The 12,347-nt window shown below is 46.7% G+C and overlaps 1 protein-coding gene across 1 annotated transcript in view; it reads right to left on the bottom strand.

The window, feature by feature from the left end:
- cubn (cubilin (intrinsic factor-cobalamin receptor)) overlaps positions 1-12,347 on the bottom strand; it is a 69,237-nt gene that overhangs the window by 39,690 nt on the left and 17,200 nt on the right. Inside the window, exons 19-27 of the mRNA XM_064334135.1 lie at positions 12,292-12,347; positions 11,816-11,981; positions 11,380-11,605; positions 10,669-10,799; positions 8,241-8,430; positions 7,223-7,383; positions 6,854-7,035; positions 6,223-6,379; positions 2,386-2,573 (exon numbers count right to left, since the gene is read on the bottom strand). The exon at positions 12,292-12,347 is cut by the window's right edge and continues 123 nt beyond it. Of these exons, the coding sequence (XP_064190205.1) occupies positions 2,386-2,573; positions 6,223-6,379; positions 6,854-7,035; positions 7,223-7,383; positions 8,241-8,430; positions 10,669-10,799; positions 11,380-11,605; positions 11,816-11,981; positions 12,292-12,347 (1,457 nt within the window). The remainder of the gene's footprint in view (positions 1-2,385; positions 2,574-6,222; positions 6,380-6,853; positions 7,036-7,222; positions 7,384-8,240; positions 8,431-10,668; positions 10,800-11,379; positions 11,606-11,815; positions 11,982-12,291) is intronic.

Below are 12,347 nucleotides of genomic sequence, written 5' to 3'. Positions count from 1 at the left end.
AATTAGAATAGAATAGAATAAAACAGAATCCATGTAGCCATCAAGCTGCCGCAACAATGGCTTCCCTCACACAACCTTCCCCCCAAAATTAGGAGAGGGCGTGTCCCTCCCCAGTTTTCCATCAGGAGCGTGATGGTGTCGAGCTGAAGAAACGCACATTCGAAAGAAACGTTTTTGATCTCGAGGAACAGAGGCGGGGAAATTACATCCAGGGAGGGGGGGAGGGGGGGAACGCAACCAGATGGTGGGACCGCATCCCACGCAAGGATCGTGAGAAAGCTGGTTTTCGTTTTCCCATAATGCACCCCAGCCCACACCAGCGCACACTAAAAAGTATGTGACTGTGAGCATGCTGTGTAATTAACAGCGTAAAGCTCATGTTTAGATGTTTTTATTCTCTTCACAGCAGGCTCGACGCGTAGTCTGTCCCTCTTCATACCAGTGTGCGGTCCTGTAATTACAGACCATATAATGGGAATGCTGTACTTTATGTATGATCTACATGTTCATGTTCGTTATCGTAATGAGTGTATATATACAAGCTCTTCTTTTACCTGCCCTGCATACGTATTTTAAAAAATCTATCAACAGATTTTCTGTCTTATTGTGCAAATAAATAAAATAAGATTCAACGGTCATTCGGGTTGTTTAGAGGTATGATTACAACCAATCAGACATGATTTTTTTTTTTTGTGAAGTGCTTTTGCAGAGGATAAAAAGCAGCATAGTGCTGAGGATGATGAATAAGGCTAGGATAAGAATAACTGACAGGCTTAAGAGTCAGTGCCGGCGAAAAGAAGCATTAACCCTAACTGGAAGCCCGTATGGCCAAAAAATGCAGCGATTCAGACTTTCAGAGGTGCCCAGCGACAGAAACAGACCAGAAGATGAAGACTGAAGTTCAAACCTTCGGCTAACCAACTGCCACAACGGTCAGAAACAGAAAGACAGAGAGAAAGATGAAGACTGAAGTTCAAAGCTTCGGCTAACCAACTGCCACAACGGTCAGAAACAGAGAGAGAGAGAGGAAGATGAAGACTGCAGTTCAAAGCCTCGGCAAACTAACGGCTCCAAGAGCCTCCAACGGACAACTCAGGATCATGAGCGGTGTGTTTGGGTTGCCCCGGTGACAGGAAAGCCGAGCCAAAGGTGACATTCAAGTCTTTGTAAAACCACACCGGCATCAGACACCGTGAACCGAGCAGTGAACCAGACAGTGAAATCTTCCCTCCCTCCCACCCCCAGAAAAAGTCTAACCTCCTAATGACCCCCTAACACTGCCAGCTAAAAGCTCTTAATGACTGTGCCACTTTAAAGTAAAGCCAGAGGCCTCTTCATGTCCTGCAAACCATTAAATGGCTGAGAAAAAAAACATTTTTAATGATTGCACAGTGTGACTATAAAAAGCTCCACATCCCTGTATCCTGCAGTGTGAACTATCTCAAGGTTAAACCATGTAGTCTGAAGCCTACTTATAGTCCAGACTGAGGACTACAGAGTGACTCAAACACTGGATCCCTGCCAGCATTGTTTTTTTTTTTGCTTGCTATTGCTCAAACTTCCTTCTGCTTCACTGCAGGTGTTCCTCCTCCTTTTGTCCGTTAAGTTGCACTTATAATACATCCACTTCCTTTTCCTCTGCAACAGATACTCTGCGTGTGTGTGCGTGCGTGTGTGAGTGTGTGCGTGAATGTGTGCAGGGGGAGAGAGAGAGAAGATACCGATAGCATAGTGTCTCGGTGTGTAAACGATTGTGTGACCAAAAAGTGCGCAATTCAAAGGGGTTGAAAATAGCCTCATCGTGCATTTCCTGTTTAAACATTCTGTCTTTGAGGAGTGACTGGCTACCCAGCATCCTCTACAGCAGCTGTACAAATACCGATGACATCACCGGAGATCTATCACCATAGATATGAGGATGAGACTAGATCTGACATTCTGTTTATAAAGGAAAAACAAAAACAAACACTCACGCCAGGAGGAACTCCAGCTAAGCACTGCAGAGGGTCCCCATGAGGTCCCCATTCAACATTTTGTGGCAGGGCATTCAAGACCCCCCGAAATTGTCCTCTTATCTCTAAATCTGCGGCAGCTAAAATCTCAATCTAAAAAGTCATTGTGCTCCAAGCCTACCTGTTCCTGGGACAGTTTCATATTTTTAAATCTCCTATTTAATAAAGTATTGAAATATTGTAATGTACAGGAAATAAACCTTAAAGAATTGTAAAAAAAAATAATAATAAAGCATTAAGTGATTACTTATGAAAGATGTGAACCTTATGGGGGGGGTGTAAAATAGATTTTTTTCAGACTTTCTGTCTGTCTGTCTGCCTGTCTGCCTGTCTGTATGTGTGTGTCTGTCTGTCGGACCTCTCTGGGCCTCACCTTGAGGTAGTCATAGCGACAGGGGGTGGAGTGCTCCAGGTTGAAGGCCAGGAAGGTGTAGTTGACGGTGTTCCCCATGCTGGCCTGGACGGTCCAGCTACAGTTGGAGGCGTGGGGATAGCTGTTGGGGTAGTCAAGGCTCTCAATCACACCCCTGGACTGATTGGCGAAGACCATGCCCTGGCAACCTGCGGGGGGGGGGGGGGAAGAGACAGAGAGAGAGGAGGGAGATGAGAGGGAGAGGGAGGGAAGATGAGAGGGAGAGGGAGGGAGGGAGAGAGAGAGAGAGGAGGGAAGATGAGAAGGAGAGGGAGGGAGAGAGAGAGAGAGAGAGAGAGAGAGAGAGAGAGGAGGGAAGATGAGAGGGAAAGGGAGGGAGGAGAGAGAGAGAGAGAGGGAGGGAGGGAAGATGAGAGGGAGAGGGAGGGGGGAGAGAGATGAAGAGAGGGGAGGAAAAGAGAAAGAGAGAAAGCTGAGTTATGACCAAAACAGCAAGGGGGCAGTGGCACAATGGGATTTTTAAATGTGGAGGTTGGAGTTCACATGACTTCCCGACTGTCTGACTACTGTAGACCTCTGAAGATTACACACTTTAAAAGCTGACATATTTACAACCACGGCTTGGCTGTTACTGTGCTTTTTACACAGCAACAACCATTTTAAATAGAAAAGAAAAAACAAAGTTTATTTTTATTCAAACTAATTTAAGCTGTGTTTTTCCACCATCAGATTTATCCCTTTATGGTGTAAGATTACAAATATGTGAACAGAATGTCCTTAGCTGAACATTCTAATGCTGTTGTAGCAATCAGAACTGGTATTGAAAGCAGTGGAGAACACTGACTTAGAATTTTGAAAAAAAAAAAAAATCTAAAAAATCTTCTCTTCAAAGGCTTAAAAGTTACTGCACTTGGACCTGCAATGATGGACCTGTCTTGAGCCTGAGGGTTATCAGAATGTGTCGAAAAAAAACCCCTCATCACAGTTAAAGTGTGGGCAGTCCAGGAGAATACTATTTGGACCATGTGGCCAGTTTTCCTCATAGTGCAATGGCCGTTAGCTTTGATCTGCAATCGCAGCCGCAGAAACAAAGAGGGGACAGGGCCCAGAGCCAAGATGGCAGACGCTGGCTTTCAGTTACAGGAAGCGTTGGCTCTTCAAGGCACTGTGGTGTAGAAACAAAAGGAAACAGGATCGTTCCAGCCCAGAAGAAGGCTGGCCAGGACAGTAAAGCCGCAGCTGGGAATTCCTCAGCTTCACTGCAGCCCCTCAAGCTGGCCCTGTCGCCAAGGAAACCGGACAATGGCCGCCGGTGCCATTCTTTTTCACTGCGTCACTGATTGCACACCGTGCCTCCACGATTCCAGACCTACCGCACGTCAAATGCAAGCTAACACCCACCACAACACATAACGACCCTACACACCACACACAGCCCCTAACTGTACCTGCCTACCACAACACACACACACATACGCTACTGTACTCAACACATAACACACACACACACACAAGCCCTAACTGTATGACCCTGCCCAAAACACACACACCACACCACACACACACACACACAACTAACTGTACCCTACCCAAACACAACAGCTACTGTACACCACACATCCAACTAACGCTACTGTACCTTGCCTCCAACACAACACACCACACTGACCCCCACACACCACACACACACACAAGCTAACTGTACCCTACCCAACACACACACACACACACACAGCTAACTGTACCCTACCCAACACAACACACACACACAGCTAACTGTACCCTGCCCAACACATACACACACACACACACACACACACACACACACACACATAACATTACCCTGACCACACAACACACACACAACACACACACACACACACACACACACACACACACACACAGCTACGTACCCTCCCAAACACATACACACACACACACACACACACACACACAGCTAACTGTACCCTACCCAACACATACACACACACACACACACACACACAGCTAACTGTACCCTACCCAACACATACACACACACACACACACACACACAAAGGCTGACACACACACACACCCACAGGCACACACACACACACACACACACACAGATCAATAACAGCAAGCGGATGTTGTTACCAGGAGGGAATGGAGCGGGTTTGATGAAGCGCTTTAGATGTTGAGCACCTTTGTTGTAACTCACCCCCCTTCCATCGCCACCTGGCATTAATTAAATCAATATATCCTCCATCCTGAGAGCTCTGCACTGCATTGACCAATCAGAAGCTCACACCATTGCTCTGGACCAATCAGACCTAGAACTGAGAGTGATCCACAGGGTCCCATCTGAGCCCGGTCTTATCACTGAAGCAATCCCAAAGACTGATGGGTAACTGCTTTATCGATCCCCAAAGGGGAATCTGGGTTGGCAAAGAACAGCGCTGCAACTCAATAAAGCGCAAAAACCGCTAGCCAGTAAACAATTCACAATGTGCATATAACGTACATTACCACTGTCTACACCTCCCCACCGGCCTCACTAACAGTCTCTGTATGGGCCATTTCAGATAACAAGGGGGGAAAAAAAGGCATCGGTCAATGCAAGAGGTTTTAAAACACGTTCAGAATTAAATCTGTTCAGCACCAGCTACAGCATTCGAGGGCTGCTGTGGTCTCCGAGATTCGTGTCAAATCCACACGTTCCGAGGTTAAACACCAGATGTTACGGAAACAAGTAATCTCACTGTTTAACTGTCTCCTAAATTAAAAATTCAGTGAAGATTTCCATTGAAAAAAATAAAACATTTAGTCTGATACTCGATAGGCTTCATCCATGTCTGGGAAGCCACCACTGAGATTCTTCCAGTTTCAATCTGATCTGGGTTTCAGTTTTTATTTTTTTAAAACAAAAAACAAACAATTAACAGCATAACTGTGCTGCACAGGAGGAGCCTTCTATTGAGGTGGATTGCCCCAAAATAATTAAACCGAGCATTGCAAACGGTCTGTGTACTACCCGTCTAGCAGACATTCTTAACTCAATTTTAGAAGAGAGGAATGAAACCCATTCCAAATAAACTAAAAAAAAAAAAAAAAGAAGCTGACTGAAAAAACAACATTATTGCCAAACTGGGCACAGACTCCTGGCTCCAAAAAATCCTGTATGAGCTTCCAGACATGCTCGCATATCCCATACTCAATAATTCTGCAGGAGAAGAATCTGTTTCATTAATTCATCGACACATCCGTGAAGCTCTCAAACGTATGCAACTGAACCTGGAGGAAAATCAGGAAGGATCTTTAAAATGTTAACTTTATTGTCTTAAGTCATTTCATCTCAGCTATGTTTCAAAGGTGTTGCATTCGAAGTTGAAGCGATGGTTTTTCTGTGGTTGGGGGTTGGTTCCCTTTGCAGTAGTTACTTGCTCTGTGTGTAGGGGCAGTGTGTCAGTAGTTACTTACTCTGTGTGCAGGGGAGTGTCTGTAGTTATTCTGTGTGTAGGGCATGTCATGTTATCTGTAGGGGAGTGTCTGTAGTTATTCTGTGTGTAGGGGCAGTGTGTCAGTAGTTACTTACTCTGGGTGTAGGGGCAGTGTGTCAGTAGTTACTTACTCTGTGTGTAGGGGAGTGTCTGTAGTTATTCTGTGTGTAGGGGAGTGTTAGTAGTTATTCTGTGTGTAGGGGCAGTGTGTCAGTAGTTACTTACTCTGTGTGTAGGGGAGTGTCTGTAGTTATTCTGTGTGTAGGGGCAGTGTGTCCGTAGTTACTTACTCTGTGTGTAGGGGAGTGTCTGTAGTTATTCTGTGTGTAGGGGCAGTGTGTCGGTAGTTACTTACTCTGTGTGTAGGTGGCCAGGAACCCCCCTGCTCCGATGCTGCTGTCGGTCCTCAGTTTGACGTACATCTGATCCCGGGTAGAGTTGATAACAGGGGGGGTCACTGCCCCACAGAGCTTGGCCAGGACGGGGGCACTGGTGCTGTTTCCATCATACACCTGAGACAGGTGCGCACAGGCCATTATTTAACCACACACTCCAGTTAACAACACTGTTTATTAGCATGTTATTGCCACTGATAAACGGACCAACAGTACGCACACACCTGAATATTTACTTCAAGACATTATAACACTGACAAGTCCTATTCACACACCGACATCTATATTAACATGTTATTACCATCATGAGACTGCTGATCTCAGCAATTCTCATTGATTGGCATTACTTAACGCCAATACACAGTATAGACTTGCCACCCTTACTCACTGTTGTCTACATTAACACGTTATAACGCTGATATAGACATGTCTTCATCAGTCACTGACGCCAATATTAACACGTTATTAAGACAAAGTCCACCACTATCTGCTCATTGTGCAATCACGTAATAGCGCTTATTAGCACATAATAACACATAATACATGTGTAATAAGCGTTGGAAATGGGGTTCGAAAGCGCTCTCCACTCACTGCCAGGTAGTCGTAGGCGCAGCTGCTGCTGGCCTCCAGGTGGAAGTCCCCAAACTGCAGGTGTATGCGGCTGCCTGCGCTCACTTTGATGTGCCAGTAGCACTCGGCGCTGGGGTGGTAGGGCAGGGGGTAGTTCGGAGAGGAGAAGCTGCCCGTGCTGGTGGTCAGGGTCCCTCCACAGCCTGGGGGTGGGAGGAGCGGACAGGAGGAGGGACATAAGAGGTCAAAAGGTCATAGGTCAGACACCCGAGGGAAGATAACTGTCGAGGTCCTCTATTGTTGACCCCTGGTTCTCTATCATAACCAGACGATCAGCTCCTATGGTGCTTTCACACACACACACACATACACACACACACACACACACACCTGACTGAGTGCCATCCCAGTGCGCTGTGAATCCCCGAAAGGTCGCAGAAAAGTCGGAGCGGAATTTTATCCACAGCCTGTTGCTGTGGGAGACCAGCAGGGGCGGTCTCTGGTTGGCACAGTACGTCCCAATCAGAGGGGAGGTCTCATAGCCCCCGTCCCTGCAAGAGAGGAGAACATTACATCATCGAGATCCACAGTCACCCCGGGGGAGAACATTACATCATCGAGATACACTGTCACCTCAGGGAGAACATTACATCATCGAGATCCACTGTCACCCCTGGGGAGAACATTACATCATCGAGATCCACTGTCACCTCAGGGAGAACATTACATCATCGAGATCCACTGCCACATCAGGGAGAACATTACATCATCGAGATCCACAGTCACCTCAGAGAGAACATTACATCATCGAGATCCACTGTCACCTCAGGGAGAATATTACATCATCGAGATCCACTGTCACCCTGGGGAGAATATTACATCATCAAGATCCACTGTCACCCTGGGGAGAACATTACATCATCGAGATCCACTGTCACCCTGGGGAGAACATTACATCATCGAGATCCACTGTCACCTCAGGGAGAACATTACATCATCGAGATCCACTGTCACCCTGGGGAGAACATTACATCATCGAGATCCACAGTCACCTCAGAGAGAACATTACATCATCGAGATCCACTGTCACATCAGGGAGAACATTACATCATCGAGATCCACTGTCACCCTGGGGAGAACATTACATCATCAAGATCCACTGTCACCCTGAGGAGAACATTACATCATCGAGATCCACTGTCACCCTGAGGAGAACATTACATCATCGAGATCCACTGTCACCCTGAGGAGAACATTACATCATCGAGATCTACTGTCACCTCAGGGAGAACATTACATCATCGAGATCCACTGTCACCCTAGGGAGAACATTACATCATCAAGATCCACTGTCACCTCAGGGAGAACATTACACCACGAGACCCGGGGGGGGGGGGGGGGGTCTTACCTGATCTCCAGGTAGTCATATCTGCAGTACGGGGTGTATCCCTCCAGGAGGAAATCGGTGAAATTCAGCATGATCTGCATGTTGACGCCCACGATGATGCGGTAGATGCACTGGCGATTGAAGGGGTAGTTGAGGGGGTAATTCGGGGAGCTCAGCACCCCTGTGGGGGAGGTGAACACCTCACTGCAGTCTGGATTAGGGGGGGGGGGGTGCAGGGTGGGAGGGAGAAACACGTTCATCTTTCATTTTTTCTGCACTAATCACCCATTACCTTTGTCGCCAAGAGCAACCAGAGCTGGCAATTTGTCATAACTATGGAACTACAGCTTTGAATCATACCTGAAACCAGTCCTGCAGATCTCTCAGAATTTTCAGGGGAACATTCAATGTTTAAAATCAAAATGCACAATTATGTAAAATAAGAAGTTTATTGAGAATACTGGCAAAATAAAATGCATTTTCTTTCAAATATTCCAGGTTATTTGCAAAAGATGTTCACTGGTGTTTAAATGTTTAAAGCATTTTCAAAGAATAATTTTAATTAAAGGCAATGAAAGGGTTAGCCATAAATTTTCACAAATTTTGGCAATGATTTTCGGCACTGAACTTAATTTTAAAAAAATTATCTGGACAGTCATGTTTAAAACCTCAAACTTGAAGTTGGAAGTTATGCTAAATCGCCAACCATCCCAAACGTGAGTCAATGACACAGCTTGGCTTAGTCACTTATGAGCTTATCTGCAGGCACGTGCATCTATCAAGAGCTCCACACTGGTTGCAGACGACGAGGAGAAGATCCACCAATGGCACTGCAAAGAATGCCGTGGCCACCAGACAAGGAAGAGAGGATCCACCAATGACGGAAGAGAATGTTGTGGCCACCAGATAACAGGGAGAAGATCCACCAATTAGAGGACAAAGCATTCCGCGGTCACCGCACAAAGAGGAGAGGGTCCACCAATGAGAGGGAAGAGAATGCTGCGGTCACAACTGAAGGGCATTTGGTTTCTTTACTGCCGTGGATGCAGCAATTAAAAACCCAGAGCTGGCACAGGGATAAATTGCTCTTCTGGCCAGACAGGAATAGCACGGGGCTGAACACTGGGTTGTCTGTGAGAACTCACAGAACACACACTGTTTGTACCAGCCATATCTGGGTTTTGGACGGTGCCTCACAGATTGGGCACAAGTATACAGAGAGAGAGAGAGAGAGAGAGAGAGAGAGAGAGAGAGAGAGAGAAAGAGAGAGAGAGAGAGAGAGAGAGAGAGTGGTGCTCTAATAACCCGCCGTCCGAGCGCAGTGGAAAAAGCGTTTCACAGCCGGTGCCGATTTCCCTCTTTCTGGTGCCTGTGTGTCTTCCAGATTAGCCATTTAGAAGGGGCACAAAAAGCCGTTTGTGGAGAGGCTGGAGAGCGCCATTCGCCTTTCGCCGTTCTGGCACCAGAGTGGGTCGGTGGCGGCATGTCACTGTGGGTAAAACAGGCTTCGGGCAATCACTTCAGAGATGTTATTTTGAGGCATAACTGCAATATTCTGGAGACGCTACTCAATTGCAGTAAATGTGTCCTCACAAGTCCCCACAAAGAGGTCCCCATAAATGTGTCCCCACAAACAGGTCCCCACAAATATGTCCCCACAAACAAGTCCCCACAAACAGGTCCCCGTAAACGTGAGCCCACAAAAAAGTCTATACAATGGAAACAATGCATCTGTTCTCAGTCAATGAACAGGAACTCGTCCCCAACAATGAACAGTGGCTATTGAGACATGTGATCTTGTTTCCATTTCCAGGACCTGCAGAGCTTCTTGAAAGCCAAGGTAGATGTCCTGGCCAGCTTTCGATCATGTAATCTCAGGTTTGTGCCAGTGACATTTATGAGCAATCAGAGCAATTACTGTGTTTTTTTTTTTTTCCCCGGCAAATTTTCTAAAAGTCACACAGGAAAAGAATTCGGCACCAGTGGCTCCAGACAACTGTCAACAGCAATGCACTGTTCCATTGCTCTTTTACTGTTCTGCTCTGCGTCTAATAACAAGAAAACATTCCCAGCATGCTTTGCTGCAGGAATGAAAGGAGGTCTTTGTGGGGCGTGTGTTTTATAGGCCGTGGTCAACGAAGAGGGGCGGATGGTCACCATTGACCTTTCTCAAGTGCCAGATTAACAGGGAATGATTTGATGCAAGGCACCAACGAGAAGTTCAAACATGGCATGTGTCGATAAATAAGCATCCACTCCTAATATTCACTAATGGTGATCTTGGGTAACACTTAATTTAAAAAAACTAAACTGAATTCTATTTCTGAAGAGGTGACATTATGGTCGATGCTCAGAAGCACTTTCGAGTCAATCATTTTTTGTATGCAGTCTGCGAGTCGGGGGGGGAGCGGAAGACCCCGCCCCCTCACAAAAGCAGCGGCTACTCTACCCGTGGTGGCGTTCATCGACACGTAGTTCGCCGAGAAGCCCTCGGTGGCCAGGCTGGCGTCGGAGACGAAGAGGATGGTCAGCAGGTTGTCCGTGCTGGTCAGAGAGGGCGGGACGGAGCGCCCGCAGTACCTGCCCGCGAGAAATTTACAGAGTAAAAAAAAAAAAAAGAGCGCTCAACAACAACTGTCTTTTTCCGGTGTGCAGGGGAATGGCTGCAATCAACACCCACGATAAACATCTTTAACATACACGTATATGAATATGTTGCCCTTCCATTTGCAAGCTTGCTTGTACTTTATTATGTGAGAGCTTTATGCATTGCTAAATGAGTAAATAAAAGTAAGCTGAAGGTGAAAACCTTCCTGTTGTGCCTGGAGCAATCTCCAGTAATCTGCAGCAGCCATGATTGATCCCAGTTTAGGGGTCATTCTAATATCTATCCATCTAACTCAAGGGTGCTTCTGTTTCTCATATACAAGTCCAGTGTGCTGGCAACTGCCGCCTCGATTAGCATTAAATGTAGTTTAACTGAGAGGCTGATCTTGTTTAAATGGCTGAGGAGCTATTAACATCAAATGGTTTTAAATGCAGTTGGTCAAAAATGTTGCAGATTGCTGATGATGCTCAGAAGGAGTTCTAGAACGCAGTCAATAGCAGCAAAGGTCTTTATCGTTTCCAAGGCAACAGAGGAGACAAGAGCCTGTTGTACCTGCCCAGCTTCGTCCCGGTCTCAGCTGTGCCGTTGTCGTACACCTCCACGTAGTCATAGAGACAGTTATGGTGGTACTCCAGGTTGAAGGAGGTGAAAGAGAGGCGGATGATGTTACCGGGGGCGACAGAAATGAACCAGGTGCAGTTGGCTCCATGCGGATAGTTGGTGGGATGACCCGGGCTGGTGACTGTGCCCGAGGGGTCATTCAGTGTTTCCCCACAACCTGGTACAGGGATCACACACACGCACACGCGTGCACACACACACACACACACATAAACACACACACAAGAGCACACACACACACACATAATCAGACACACGCACACACACAAAAGTATGATACAGACATGTTGCTATCACGGAACCATGGCAACACAATGAGGTGGCAACGCCATGGTAATGTAGATTACTGCTAAGCCAAGCTCCAAACCTTCTTCCGCCGACTCGTACTGCGCCGTGAAGCCATGGTTACTGACGGACGCATCGGTCCTGAAGCGGATGAACATGGACCTCTGCGTGGACTGGACCAGGTCCGGCTCCTGGTTCCCACAGTATCGGCCAATCAGAGGGGAGTTTGCCGTGGAGCCGTCTCTCACCTGAGAAAACACGGCACGCTCACATCATTCTGCTGCAGGGTCCACGCATACGCAAACACAGGCTTTCAGGAGCCATCATATAACCAAATACATGTAAAATAATGTTCAGAAGAAGAAGAACATGGAGAAGAAGAAGAAGAAAAAGAAGAAGAATTTGTGGTCATTCGGTAAGAAGTTAATTGGTATTAGTATTAATTATGACATTAGCTTAATAATTAGTATCTTATTTTTAAAAAATGACGGTGGTGACATTGAGAAGAAGCGGAACTCCGCCCGTGATGTCACAGCGACGTCGCCGCGCCGTACATACCTCCACGTAGTCGTAGCGACAGCTGGAGCTGGTCTCGATGTCGAAGGTGAGGAAGG

The sequence above is a fragment of the Anguilla rostrata genome, chromosome 4, assembly GCF_018555375.3.
Source record: "Anguilla rostrata isolate EN2019 chromosome 4, ASM1855537v3, whole genome shotgun sequence".
NCBI lineage: Eukaryota > Metazoa > Chordata > Actinopteri > Anguilliformes > Anguillidae > Anguilla > Anguilla rostrata.
Note: the sequence above shows the minus strand (reverse complement) of the source record. Positions and strands in the feature narration are given on the sequence as shown.